The 15,164-nt window shown below is 37.2% G+C and overlaps 2 protein-coding genes and 1 long non-coding RNA gene across 4 annotated transcripts in view; 2 read left to right on the top strand and 1 right to left on the bottom strand.

Moving 5' to 3' along the window:
- LOC148942758 (uncharacterized) overlaps nt 1-1,504 on the top strand; it is a 33,803-nt gene extending 32,299 nt beyond the window's left edge. Inside the window, exon 2 of the long non-coding RNA XR_016143043.1 lies at nt 1,024-1,504. This is a non-coding gene — a long non-coding RNA (uncharacterized LOC148942758). The remainder of the gene's footprint in view (nt 1-1,023) is intronic.
- LOC148942757 (E3 ubiquitin-protein ligase HUWE1-like) overlaps nt 1-9,627 on the top strand; it is a 46,910-nt gene extending 37,283 nt beyond the window's left edge. The window contains 2 exon segments of the mRNA XM_089102349.1: nt 1,336-2,517; nt 9,620-9,627. Of these exon segments, the coding sequence (XP_088958475.1) occupies nt 1,336-2,517; nt 9,620-9,627 (1,190 nt within the window).
- A 5,146-nt stretch (nt 9,628-14,773) lies between these two features.
- Nucleotides 14,774-15,164, bottom strand: part of LOC148942756 (metaxin-2-like) — a 55,454-nt gene continuing 55,063 nt past the window's right edge. For both annotated transcript variants that reach the window (XM_089102023.1, XM_089102024.1), the window contains one exon: nt 14,774-15,010. In XM_089102023.1, coding sequence (XP_088958149.1) covers nt 14,842-15,010 — 169 coding nt within the window. In that variant the 3' untranslated portion in view covers nt 14,774-14,841. The remainder of the gene's footprint in view (nt 15,011-15,164) is intronic.

Genomic DNA, 15,164 nt, shown 5'->3' with positions numbered 1-15,164 from the left:
AGAAAAAGACGCCTGAATGCGAAGAACGCTGATCTGAAGAATCAATACAGTTCCAAACAACAGAAATCTGTAAAATTTCTTACATTAGAACCACCCGCTGTCCTTACGCAGTAATGTCTGGATCAGAAAACCCCTAAAACCCGACAAAGATTAACAGCAAGTGATGTTGAAAGTTCTTCTACAGATTGTAGCTTGGTTCATGGGTCAAGATAGAGTATCTTAATAGATAGACTTCGGGGAAAAATTAAAGCCTTCAAAAGTACTAGAAATATAATAAAATCAGCATTGCAAGTAATCGAAAACTCAGTCAATAGCACTGAGAAAATGTTTCGAGTTTTTTTCAGGAAATAAATCTACAATAAAGAAGGTAATTGTTTGTTAGGAATGATGCAAGAAAAAGACGCCTGAATGCGAAGAACGCTGATCTGAAGAATCAATACAGTTCCAAACAACAGAAATTTGTAAAATTTCTTACAATAGAACCACCCGCTGTCCTTACGCAGTAATGTCTGGATCAGAAAACCCCTAAAACCCGACAAAGATTAACAGCAAGTGATGTTGAAAGTTCTTCTACAGATTGAAGCTTGGTTCATGGGTCAAGATAGAGTATCTTAATAGATAGACTTCGGGGAAAAATTAAAGCCTTCAAAAGTACTAGAAATATAATAAAATCAGCATTGCAAGTAATCGAAAACTCAGTCAATAGCACTGAGAAAATGTTTCGAGCCTCCAATACCTCATTTCCTATTAACCCCCTTTGGAAAAATATGTACTAGCACCCATAGTTATCACTTCAAGATTTTAGTGTTTTCTTTACCTAGGTTTTATGGGTCTTCAAATCTCACTTTTTTTTCTTTTGATCTGCTTTTCTTTTATCCTTCTTTTCTTTTATTGCCTTTATTGTCTTTATGTTTTGTGTGTCTTTTTTTTTAATCTTTTAACATCCTTGTATTGCTATACAGCATATTTAATTTGGTATATAACCTTGAACTTGATTATCTTTATTACTTGTTTTCGTTGTAGGTGAGGAAGAGAATGATCAAGAAAATGATGATGAGCAACATGATGAAGCATCTGAAAATGAAGATAACGGTGGTAACAATGATGAAGATGTGTTCCACTGGGTCTGGACCGAAAATGGACCAGTCCAAGGGCGAAATTTGAATCCAAGTCGAAACCACCGTTCAAAGAGACCTAACACTTCTATGATTATTCGGCGGCTGCTGGGACCATCAGCAAATCAAAATCTTGTAGAGTTGTATGCTTCACAAGTACTTGGATTAGGCTCTGAATTGCTTTTCTTATTTTTTTATAACTTTTTGGGGGATCAAGAAGATGATTATTTTGAAGTAAGAGATGAAGGTGAAGAAACTGTTGGTTCATCTGTTGGAATTTCCAACTCTAGTCAAACCGCGAGCACACTTGGTCGCTGGCTTGAAGAAGCATTTCTGATGGATGCAAGCTCTATTCTTGATACGAGCTCTATTATAGCACTCAGACCTGATCTTAGTGATTTTTTCACGTTAAAGTTGCTTCTAGGTGAAGCTAGAGAACAAGGACGTATGATAAGAGACCAAATTCAAAGTCTTTTTAATGAATTACGTAGCGTCACATCTGTACAAACTGACGTTGGTGAAAAACTGGGTTTAGTACATGAAGAATCAAACTCGTTGAAAAGCTATAACGGGGTGATGGTTGATCGTTTTACCGGTGATAAGGTTGTTTTATTGAATCCATTAAAACCCAAGGCTTTGACTGGTGAATTACGGTTACTCTCTATGACACCGCTAACTACAAAAGACTCTAATCAGACCTTTCTCTTGCATATACTAAAGCGTATTCTTCAGTTAAAGGAAGCAAATTCGCCCAAAATCCAACAGCCAGTCGCTGAAGTTGACAATGGAGTACAAACAAAAACGTCGAATGAGAGCAACATCACTACTAAAGAAGCTCCAGTGGAAGTTTATAATGAACCTGAAACAAACATTCCTATTCCACTCGAATTACTGCGAAAATCTCTTAGTGAGCAGCTTGACTTAGATGAGCTTTGGACAGCTTTAAATAATTTTTTTGAGCTACTATCTGAAACCCCTGACAGTCCTTTTATGCTTATCTTATAGCCAACAGTAGAGGTTTTCTTTTTGATTTACGAATCTGCTGCAAAAAATAAAAAGCAGGATATTGCCCCTGATGTACTACAAGAACCACCTTTACCACTGCCCACGAGCTCGACGGATTTGCCGAAATTAGTACCTACAGAAGCCTATTTGTCTCAAGAAGTGCAAAAGTTTTTGAATTTTGCGGAAAAACATCAGACAGTTTTGAATCAAATTCTTCGCCAATCTAGTTGCAATTTAACTGATAATCTGTTTGCAGTTCTGGTGGACCATACCCGTGTCTTAGATTTTGACGTGAAGAAACGTTTTTTTAGATCTGAGCTTGAAAGAGCTGATGAAGGCCATCGAAGGGAATTTCTGACTATTCATGTCCGCTCTAGTGCTCTTTTTAAGAGTCAAAGTTATCAGACGGCAGCTACCCTCTCACCCCTACACACAAGTCATTTTTGTCCCGAAATGCGTCTAATAGAAATTTTGAGATAGCCTCAGGGCAAGGGTTGTAAGTTATGCCCTGGGGGCATATAAGGTTTTTATAGAAAGTGTTATGGTAGAAACTGCAAAAAGGGTTCATTCCTTTGGAAATTGAAATGGCTAGTGGCCTTTTTAATTGTCGAAAGTAATTGGAGGGCAACTAACCCCCGTCTCACGCCCACCTTTTCCCCAAATACATTCAATCAAATTTGAGATAACCATTTTGTTCAACGTAGTTGAAAGTTCTGAAAATTAGGTCTTTGAGGATGACAACCCTCCACAGCCCCCAGGGGAAGGGTTATAATGCCCTGGGGGCATATAAGGGTTTTAATAGAAAGCGTTGTCGTAGAAACTTCAAAAAGGGCTCATTTGATTGGAAATCGAAATGGCTAGTGCCTTTTTTGATAGTCGAAAGTGATTGGAAGGCAACTAACACCGCTTCCACGCCCACCATTTATCCAAACACATCCAATCAAATTCTTGACATAACCGTTTTGTTCAAAGCAGTTGAAAGGTCCGGAAATTACATCTTTGAGGATAATAACCCCCTCAGAGCCCTTAGGGCAAGGGTTATAAATTCTACCCTGGGGTTAAATAAGGTTTTTATTGAAAGCTTTTTCGTAGAAACTTGAAAAAGGGCGCATTCGATTGGAAATTCAAAGGGCTAGTGCCCTTTTTAAATAGTCGAAAGTGATTGGAGGGTAACGAGCCCCCCTCTCACGCCTAACATTTCCCCAAACACATCCAATAAATTTTTTTAGATAGCCGTTTTGTTCAACGTAGTTGAAAGTTCTGGAAATTAGGTCTTTGAGCAAGACAACCCCCCCCCCTCCCCACGGCCCTCAGGGCAAGGGTCGTTAGTTATGCCCTGGGGGCATATAAGGTTTTTATAGAAAGTGTTGTCGTAGAAACTTCAAAAAGGGCTCATTGCATTGGAAATTTTAATGGCAAGTGGCCTTTTTAATATTCAAAAGTAATTGGAGGGCAACTAACCCCCCCCCCCCATTTTTCCAAACACATACAGTCAAAATTTTGAGATAGCCATTTTTTCAACGTAGTTGAGAGTTCTGAAAATTATGTCTTTGAGGATGACAAACCCCCACAACCCTCACTGCAAGAGTTATAAGATTTCCCCTGTGGGCATATGAGGTTTCAACAGACAGTGTTGTCGTAAAACTTCAAAAAGTCCTCACTCGATTGAAAACTGAAATGACAAGTGTTCATTTTAATAGTTGAAAGTGATTGCAGGGCAACTAACCCTCCTCTCACGCCCACCATTTCTCCAAACACATGCAATCAATTTTGACACAATCATTTTGTTGAACGGTGTAAATAATTCTGGAAATTAGGTCTTTTAGGATGACACCCCTCTCAGGACAAGGGTTGCAAGTTATATCCTGGGGGCATATAAGGTTTTTATAGAAAGTGTTGTCGTAGAAACTTGAAAAAGGGCTCATTTGATTGGAAATTGAAAGGGATAGTGCCCTTTTTAATAGTCGAAAGTGGATGGAGAGCACTTAACCCCCTCTCAGACCCGCCATTTCCCCTCACACATTCAATAGAAATTTTTATATAACCATTTTGTTCAACATAGTGAAAAGTTCTGGATATTATGATTTTAAGGATGAAAAACCCCCAACACCCCTCAGGGCAAGGATCGTAAGTTATGCCCTTGGGGCATATAAGGTTTTTATAGTGTTTTCGTAGAGATTTCTAAAAGGGCTCTTTATATGGGCTATATAGGGCCCTTATATGCCCTGGGGGCATATAAGTTTTTTTTAGATAATGTTGTAGTATAAACTTCAAAAAAGGCCCATTCAATTGGAAATTGAAAGGGCTAGTGCCCTTTTTAATAGGCTGGTCGAAACTAGTTGGAGGGCAACTAACCTCCCTCTCACGCTCACCATTTCTCCAAACGCATCCAATCAAAATTTTCAGATAGCCATTTTTTCAACGTAATTGAAAGTTCTGGATATTATGTGTTTGAGGATGATCGCCCTCCCCCACCACACCCCTCAGGGCAAGGGTTGAAAGTTATGAAAGTTAAGGTCTTATAGAAAGCGTTGTCGTAGAAACTTCAAAAAGGCCTCATTTGATTGGAAATTGAAAGTGCTAGGGCCTTTTTTAATAGCCGAAAGTGATTGGAGGACAACTAACGCCCCTTTCAAGCCTATCAGTTCCCCAAAAACATCCAATCAAAATTTTTAGATACAACATTGTGTTCAACGTAGTTGAAAGTTCTGAAAATTAGGTCTTTGCCAGCGTTGTCGTAGGAATTTCAAAAAGGACTCATTCAATGCGGAATTGAGAAGGCTAGTGCCCTTATTAATGGTCAAAAGCGATCGGAGGAGGAATGCCCCTCCCCGTACCCATCATTTCCCTGAACACTTCCGATCAACATTCTGATATAGCAATTTTGTTGAACGTAGCTGAAGGGTCTGGAAATTATGTTTTTGAGTATGAAAATCCCCAACAGCCCTCTGGGCTAAGGTTTTAAGTTATGCCCAGGGGGCATATAATGTAATATAGAAAATGTTGTCGTAAAAACTTCAAAAAGGGCTCTTTCTATTGGAAATTGAGAGGGCTATTGCCCTTTTTAATAGTCGAAAGTAATAAGAGGGAGAATCGCCCCCCCCCCCAATACCCATCATTTCCCCAAACATTTTGATATGGTCATTTTGTTCAACGTAGTTGAAAGGTCTGGAAATTATGTCTTTGAGGATGACAACCTCCCCCCCCCCCATTGCCCTCATGGCAAGGGTCGTAAGTTATACCCTTGGCTTATGTAATGAATTTATAGAAAGTTTTGTCCTATAAGCCTCAAAAAGGGCTCATTCGATTGGAAATTGAGAGGACTAGTGCCTTTTTTATTAGTCGAAAGCGACCAGAGGGCAGATGTCTTCCTCCACACCTATCATTTCCGCAAACACTTTCTATCAAAATTTTGATATAGCCATTATGTTAACGCTATCAGAAAGCTCTGGAAATTATATCTTTGAGAATAGGAAGTCCCCCGAATCCCCAGGGCAATGGCTTTAAGTTGTGCTCTTGGGACACATAAGTTTTATAAAGACAATCTGGTCATATAAAGTTTAAAAGGGGCTCATTTGACTGGGAATCAGACACTCTAGTGTTCTTTTTTAAGAGTCAAAGTAATGCGTCTAATAGAAATTTTGAGATAGCCATTCTATTGAAAATAGTCTAAATATCATATAACAAGGTGTTTGGGGTTGAAACAAACCCCAGAGACTAGGGACAAGGGTTGTAAGTTGTCTCCAGATAGTATTAAAGGTTTTTATGGAAGGGATGGATGTTTAACTTCAGAACAGACTAATATTTGCTCCTTGGAAAAGACTATCAGCCTAAAACGAACAGAAATTAATCAAAAAAAACTTTTTGCACAAAATAAGTTTTTCAAAAAAAAAACTCCATTAAACCAAAAATGAACAAAAAATAGAATCAAATGATCTACAAAGCATACAACTACCACAAATCAGTATCAATAAATAAGTGAAACCCAAAACAAACAGAAATTAAAATAAGTCAAACTCAAAACGAGCAGAAATTAATCTGAGTAGGGTTCTAAACCCTATGCTTTCTAAAAGCCAGAATATAATTTGTACTTTACTGAAAAAACAAACTCTTTTAAATGTTTTCACTTATAACTTAAAGAAAACAAAAATTAATTAAGATTTTAAAGAATAAATATCAGCATATGTATATTAAACTGACAATGCACATTTTTTCAGTAAATTCATTTGATTTTGATGAAAGTACAAAAAAGAACTTTAGCGTAAAGAGCAATTTAATCACTAGGGGGTGAACCCAATCATAACGTAATAATTTTTGTTCGTTTTAAGTTTTGATGATGCTCCTTACTTTCAGATGAAAAAATTGTTGTTTTTTTAATTTAATTTCTGATCGCTTTATAAATAATTCTGGGAAATCCGGCGACCCCTTCATAGCAATTTTCCTTCATCCTTGAAAACTTCCTCTATGGAAATATCCTCCCACGTAAGACCCGACCCACCATAAATACCAGAAAAAATCCCCACTGAAAACTTCTGTATACTTCCCAATAACCAATACTATATGTAAACATTGGGCAAAGTTCATAACTTGCAGACCTTCCCCCGTGAAATGTGGGGGATTAAGTCATCCTCAAAGACTTAGTTATTGTATTTTCCGACCATGCTGAACTAAATGGCTATCTAAAAATTTTGATCGGGTGACTTTGGGAAAAGATGAGCGTGGGAGGGGGCCTAGTTGCCCTCCATTTTTGGTCACTTATAAATGGCTCTAGAACTTTTAGTTTCCGATTGAATGAGCCCTCCTGCAATATTCTAGGACTACTGGTTCGATACGATCACCCCTGGGGAAAAAAACAAATAAACACGCATCCGTAATCTTTCTTCTGGCATAAAATACAAAATTTCACATTTTTGGAGATAAGAGCTTGAAACTTCTATAGTAGGGCACTCTGATACGCTGAATTTGATTGTGTGATTTTCAATCACACCATGATTTTAAAGTTCTACGAATTTTAGAGGCTGTTTTCCCCTTTTTCCAAAAATAAGGCAAATTTTTCCTGGCGCGTAAATTTTGATGGGTAAAACTAAACTTGATGAAACTTATATATTTGAAATCAGCATAAAAATCTGAATATTCCGGTATCAAAATTCCGTATTTTAGAGTTTCGGTTACTATTGTGCCGGGTCGCTCCTTACTTACAGTTCGTTACCACTGTTTGATAAATGAGCAAACCAATAATATGCTGCAAAAAACGTTTTCTAAGGTTGAGCCTTTTGTAGCTTTAAAGAAAAATTAGCTTCAAAGGAAGTAGTGAAAAATGTGCAACTTCAGAAGCAAAAAAGCTACTAATATTATACGAACAGGACTAAGTGGTTTTTATGAAGTTTGTTTGATTGGAATCTTGCAGAATCGTTGCTTCTCATTTATAATTGATGAGTCCACTGATGTATCTTCTAAAAAGCTTCTAGCAATTAGAGTAATATTTTGCAATGATGACCTTTCAGTTGAAGTATTGGATGTTACCGAGTGTCCCAACTCTTCAGCCATGTGTCCCAAGAACTTAAAAAAATTATTGGGAGACATCTGTCGCTCCATATATAGTCATTTCACACACAGTCAGAAGAGGCAATATGCTTTCCTTGAATGCCCATTGATTACATATAGTATTTGATATTAGGAAGTATGCAGACATTTTTAGGAGGGATTTTAAGCTTGGAATGGTTTTTCATGGGGATAATTTTCCGTGTGGAGGGAAGTTTTCGGGGGTGTACTTTCAGAGGAAATTTTACAGTTGGAAGATTTGACAGAATTCCTATACGAAATTCTTTTTATTTTTCTTATTTTTCATTGCCTATTCATTTTCGTATGCGGAGATGTTCCGGGAGAATTGTCCAAGGGAAATTTTCTGCGTGTTTGGATTTCCAGGAAATACTTTCCGTGGAAGGGGGGATTTTTGGAGTGATCGGAAAAACGATTAGAACTTAGTCTTTTTCAAATGAAATTATACTTGTACAATGAAAGGAGAAAGGACCTGTACAAGAATTATCTGAGTGATAGATCATATGAAAACAAAAGGAATGTAAAGAAAGTGAAGAAAGCATTAAGATATGAACTAAGGAGGTGTGAAGTGGAGACCATGGATAAAATTCCCGAGGACCTGGAAAGTGCAGCTAGACGGCATAACAGTAAAATATTGTACTGGTATATTAATAAATCGAGAGGCAGCAGTCAATCCGGACTTGGTCCAGTCATAAATAGGAACTGGGCCACGATTAACGATGAGTAAAGAATTAAAGAGAGACGGGCAGAACATATTAATAATTTTCTAAACCGATATACAGTTGCAGGAAAAGACATAGAGTAAAATTGAAAAGTTAGTGATACTTTGGTTGTGATGGTAGATTTGTTTTGCGAGTAAGAATTAACGACAGTACTAAAAGGATTAAAAAATAATAAGGATCCAGAGGCTGATAGGGTAGTAAATGAGTTTCTTAAATATGGTGGCTCTGAGGTTAGAAACAAGTTACTGAAGATTATGAATATGATTTTTGAAAAAGGGGAAGTACCAAATGATTTTAAGAAAACCTTAATTAAGCCACTTTAAAAGAAAGGTGATAAAAGTGAGTGTGGTAATTATCGAGGCATTAGTCTGGTCTCTGTAAGTCGCAAATTACTTAGTAATATGATACTTTTTAGAATGAGAGATGCCGTAGACAAAGTTTTAAGAGAAGAACAGTGCGGTTTTAGAAAAGGTTGAGGTTGCGTCGACCAAATTTTCACTCATACGTTAATAATTGAGAAGTGCCTGAGTTGTCAAACACCTTTGGTCCTCAGTTTTATAAATTATGAGCAAGCGTTCGATTGTGTTGATAGAAGAGCTATGGATTATTTTGATGGACTTTGTATTAAGGAGCACAGGAAAGGCGACGGGAGACCACGGAATCAAATGGGGAGGAAAAAGTCTCCTGAACTTAGATTACGCTGAAGATTTAAGCATCCTAGAGGAAAGTGCGACCAAAATGAATGAATTTTTAGAGGTTTTTCGAGTTCAGGGTGTTAGAATAGGTTTGAAAATTAATGTTAAGAAGACTAAGTCACTAAGGCTAAGAATAAGTGAAGATGAAAGGTGACGTTGGGTAATGAAAAGATTGATCAAGCGGACAGCTCCACTTACCTTGGTATTTTGTATTAGTAAAGATGGTGGGAGCAGTGAAGATGTTACAAGTAGAATAGCCAAGGCCTTGGGGTATTTTTTTACATTTAAAAAATGTTTGGAAGAATGGGAAGATAGGTCTGCAAACCAAGATTAGAATATTAGAAGCTACAGTGATGACAGTAGTCTAATATGACTCTGAATCATTGGCGCTCCAAAAAGTGGATGAAGATCTGCTAGATGTTCTCCTGAGAAAATTACTACGGATTGTTCTGGGTACCCACACGACTGACCGTATTTCAAACAGTATGCTATATGAAAAATGTGGTTTAATACCGTTCTTTAGGGCTGTAATAAAAGAAAGGTTGAGATTGCTAGGACACGTTGTGCGGATGAAGGATGACATATTGCCGAAGATAGTTATTTTCGGCCAACCGTCTAGGGCTAAACGGAAAGCAGGTCGTCCTCGTCTAGGGTGGGAGGACGTCATAAAGAAAGATTCAAAGGAAATGGGAACTTCGTGGGAGGAAGTAAAAAGGGAGGCTTGGAATAGATTGAGATGGAGGAGGAGCGTGCGTAGCTATGTTGGCCTCAGGCGACATGGTTGTGCGGTGAGTTGTTAGTAATAGTAGTATACTAAGGAGAATTTTTAAGGCTGTATCTTGTGGAAGAAATTTCACGGAGGAGGGGAATTTTCAGCGAGGGAGGAACAGTCCGGAAGAAATTTTACGGGGAGGGGGTGCATTTTAAGTAAGAGGAAATTTCTAAGGAAAAGTTTCCCATGAGAGGAGGGAATTTGTCTTACAGGGTCAGCCAGATGTACCGGCATTATTTGAAACGATCAGAAATTAAACAAAAAAAGAAATTAGTTTCTTCAAATTAAAGTAAGGAACAACATTAAAACTAAGAAACGAACAGAAATTATTCTAATATAAAGGGATTGCCCCCTCCTCAATACCTTCCTCTTTACGCTAAAGTTTGACGGTTCATTCCAATTTTTTAAGAACGACTCCTGAAACACAAGGACCGTCTAATTAGAATATGAATCTTTTTTTAAAGTGTTAAAAACTTTAGCATTAAGTGCAAGGTATTGAGGAAGGGACAACCCCTTCATACATGAAATAATTTCTGTTCGTTTTCAATTTTAATGTTGCTCCTTACCTTCAGCTGAAAAAACATGTTTTTATAATTTAATATAACAAGCTCGGAAATCATGATAAATCAACTGTGATGGAGAACGGTTCCAAAAACAAAAGGCCGTTTAATTGAAATAAGAAGCTTTCGTGTTAAGTTTTAATGTTTGTGTTCATTTGTTCATTTGCAATGAACTGCAATACGACTTATAAAAATCAGCCACCGTGACAATGAATTTGTCACGAGGAACAGCCTCAAAAGTGTCAATGTATACCCATCCGAAATTTAGGTTCAAAAATATTGGTTCACACTCTGTAGCAAGCAAAATAATTCACTCCCGATACAGCACTCTAAGGATGTGATACTTAAAGCTTTTTTCAATGGGTGGAAGGCTTTTCAACAATTTTTCTGCTTTTATTATTTACTATCCTTGAATGTAATTGCACCAAAACCACGAGAACAGATGCAGTGCCATCTATTTAGCAGGATTTCTCAAGTCCTAATCTTGACCTGGCATTAAACTATGAAGCCCACTTATGCCGTCACAATTCCCGAAACAAATTCAATCACCATGTTCAGAGGTATCATTTCCAAAAGTCAGAACTTGTGTACCAAACAAAATGTTTATAATCGTTATTTTACGACTTTTTCAACTTCGGCTCCCCGACTGTAACTAAAACAGGATATCTTTTTTTCCTTGACTGTTAAATAATTTAAATTCTGAACTGCATTATCCCATGGCTGGTAAAAGACGATTGAGAGCCTAATAGATTAGTCGGTTATTTGCTGCTGCTATTTAGTGACTTTTTGGTCCCTAAATCATCATTCTTGATGGTTTTTTTTTTTGGGGGGGGGGGAGGGTGATTTCAATAAAGGACTGGTTTTAAATAAGCTTACAACATAAAGAAATATCATCAGTCAGTCTTTTCGCACCAGTTTCATAAATTTATGTTGCATAAGTTTGAGAAACGTGAAATTTTTATTCTTTTTAATTGTTGGTTTCACTTTTTACTTGCAATAGAAAAGTCTTGTTATTTCGTTATTTTTTTGCTCGTTTTTAGTGTTTTATTTTTCAAAAGAAACACAAAAAAAACTTGACGAAAAATGCAATAGGGGTTGATATGTCTGCTCTTCGTAAAGCATTCAATAAACTTGTTTAGGACATCTAAGGTACACATTCAATCTCAGATTTTGAATTAGCAAGCTCAGAAATCTTTGAATACAATTTTTGGTGAAAAATTGGAAGCTGGGCAGGGATGGAGAGGGCACTGGTGCAACACTGTCACTCTGATTTCTGCTAGGTTAAACGTATGTAACTTTCAATTTCAAAAATATAAATTCGCGAAGGACTGGGAGGATCGAGAGAGGATGGGTCCACTGACCTCAATAAGTCACAACATTTTTACATTTATGCACAACAAGGTAAAGGGGCCAGAATAGTTAAGGGAGGCACAGACTCAAGGGTACCACTCAGAGCCCTTCAATAATATTAAGGCCACATATGTTGGACTTTCACCACTTTCTCGCAAAAACACATACCAGGCATCATAGAAAAAACAAATTTGGTACTAAACAAGTGTTACTACTACAATATATCGTTTGACACGAGAAAATATAATTTAATAAAAAAAAAAGAAAGCGAGGGTAATTTTCAGCCAGTGGAACGATTGTACCCCTGCAAGTCTCTGATTTCAACAAGGTGTGAAATTTCTATTTTCCTATACAACAAAATAAAAGAGGTAGCACGTCGATTGGAGGGGGTACATTCCCAATGGCTTCACTCTGGGCCCTTTAATAATATTAAAGTCCATATCATCCGTAACACCGAGGGGTACCCACTTTTAGAAATCACGGACACCCGGTGGCAAGTGCCAAGCATGGCAGAACTGTGCGACACACGTGGTGTTGTGAGATGTGCACAAGAAGACGGAAAGTGAGCACCCCTCGTGTAGCACCACAGACGTTACAGTGTTACCTTTACTACTCTCGTGTAACAAAACAAAATAAGCAGCATAGAAACAAACAGTATATCTTAACCTAGCTTAATACATTATCCTCACAAATGTTAAAATTACGAGGACTTGAATGTGAGCTTGTGAAAGTTCTTGGCGATTTTTCACAAGTCTGAAGCAGACACTCTGGTTATTCATTTTTTTCTCATCTTGGATAAAATGATGAAAAATAAACTTCATATTACGCAAATTTATTGTTTGTCTCCTGCAAACTATTTTTGGGATATATCCCTTCTGTTCCCGCCTCTTTCTTCGGCTCCCAACTGCTGTAGGATGTATTAACTCCCTCTGGTTGTCCCAGAGAGCTCAAGGTTTTCGTTAAGTTACAACATTGTCCTAATTACAAATAAACATATGCTACAGGACTTAAATTTTGGTTGAATTTCGAAATGAACTCATAAGAACTAGTTCTGCACTATTGAACATTTCTTCAGATTTTAATCCTTTTTTACCCAGGTTACCTGAACACTGAGAGCACTTCTTTTCTTCATATTTCGTATTGGTTGCTGACCTAGCTTATCGAGCTCTGCTCTCTCTTAGTAGCAATATATTTTTTTATCATATATTTTTGCGGGCATGTACGGATCGGATAAATTCAAAACGGAAGGTAAACCATTCAGAGGGAAATACCGAATTTTCCACCCAAGAAACACATATACTTTTTTTTGGGGGGGGGGGGGAGGCAGCACAAATAAGAAAAGAAAATAATAAAAACAGACGAATTATAGAAAGATGTGGAATATTTTTGGGAGAATTCGTAAAATATAAAAACTTTGTGGAGAAGGAAAAGACTGAAGCCCCCTCCCCCAACTTTCTTAAATGTCTGCTGTAATCTGTGGACACAACTTAGAAGACAGCTGACATATATTCAATAATTCAAGCAGGATACCCATTGGGAGAGGGGTTAAACAGGAAGTCAGTGATTAGTCCTATAATTTTCAACGTAGGTCTTCGCTCGGCTACAACAATTTTGCATCCTTTGGTCATTCTAGGTGGCCTTGATATCAGTCATATTTTATACGCTTATGACCTTCTATTATTAGGTGAGAATCTATCTGGGCTGCAGGAAGCTGTGACCTCAATTTCTAGGAGTTTAAATTCCATAGGGTTAACCATTGCACCGTTCGAAACTAAGTTTTTAATTTTTAGTGTTAACCGTCTGATTAGAGGTTCTCTCTCTATTAATATAGATGGGAAAGTAGTTCCAGAAGAACTATTTGGTATATCTTGGCCTTCCTTATGGCAAAACTATTCATGACACAAAACACCTCATAATCCATACTCTCAAAGAAAAAATTAGAAAGACACATGGAGCACCTGCCCGAATCAGAGGTCAGACTAGGCCACCTTTATAACACTTTCTTTGGCCCATATATTTTCTTTTTGGCTCCTGTGTGGTCTTTTATCTCCAGTCGAGAAAAAAGATCCATCAATTCAGTGCATTTTAACTTTGCAAAGTTTTTTTACGATCACCTCCGTGGTGTAGGAACAGCAGAATGTCATTAGTATTTAGGATTTTTGACAAACTTTCTAAAACGGAAGGTGTTCGTAACCGTTTCCTTCATAGTAATATTAAAATTCCTAACTTTTCAATGGTATCATTAATTAGCTTCGTCAATCACCTGTCATGTCCTTCTAATGAAGATACTTTATAGTGTGTTGAATTGTTTGTATTTCTTACACTTTATATGATTATGTTTGTTCTACCTTTTCTTTGTTCATTTCTCGTATTTTTATAGTTTTGTTTTTTCCAGTCTGTTTGTTTTGTGTCTTTTTTCCTCTCTTTTTTCTCTCTCTCCCCTTTACTCCTCTTTTCAGAATTTTTATAATTTTTGTTATAGAGGGCTTAAATAAATTATTATTATTATTACTAATAACTCCTAAAATCATCAAAAACGTTTAGAGACACCGTACACTGTACATTTTATATACTATTCAAACATGTGCATATGAAATACAAGTCCCATTACTGAAACAGCACTGAGCTCTAAATTAACTTCTTTTGGAGAAATACCAAGACATAATGCCAAGGCAAAATTCAGTATGTAAAATAAGACTTAAGGAAAAAGATATGCTACCACATACCACAGTTTTATTCTTTCGGAACCCATGAAATAAATTACGTGCTAAAAAGCTCTTTCTAGATATAGGTCATGTCAAGTTTTTTTGTGGGTGTTTGTCGTCGTTCAGGTGGTTCAACCGTAGGGCACTCTTTCTCGAGAAGTTCAGAGACCAGCAGAAAACCTCTGCTGAGTGGATCACTGGACCCTTAATACAGAAACCCTGCACTAGTCTTTGGTTACGGCTTTGAAGGTACCTGACATATTTTGAACAGTTCTAAAAAAAAAAAAAAATCTAGCTCAATATCGTAAATATAACATACAATAGCTATTTATAAGACGGTTACACTTAATTTACTTCCTTAGGTTCTCGTGACTTCAGGATCTTTGAAGTATCTATCTTCAATAGTTTTCACAAGGGCAACCAAACCAGAATGTGACCTTACAATAGAAGCTAGTGAATTTTCTGGCATTGAGGTGGTCAGTAAGGTGAAGACATGGCCAAAAACAAGAGCATCCAACTCCGTCGGCCTAAAAGAAAAATGAATTAAGAGATTTATAAAAATTCTATGCTTTAATGGTGGCTCGAATTCAAGAGATTTACAAGATTCATACTTTTCTTCTCTCACATCCTTAATTCCAACTCTCCTCCTCCTAACAACCGCTTCTCTACAAGAATATCATA

Source organism: Artemia sp. Qi Xiang Cuo, chromosome 16 (assembly GCF_049724085.1).
Source record: "Artemia sp. Qi Xiang Cuo chromosome 16, ASM4972408v1, whole genome shotgun sequence".
NCBI lineage: Eukaryota > Metazoa > Arthropoda > Branchiopoda > Anostraca > Artemiidae > Artemia > Artemia sp. Qi Xiang Cuo.
Note: the sequence above shows the minus strand (reverse complement) of the source record. Positions and strands in the feature narration are given on the sequence as shown.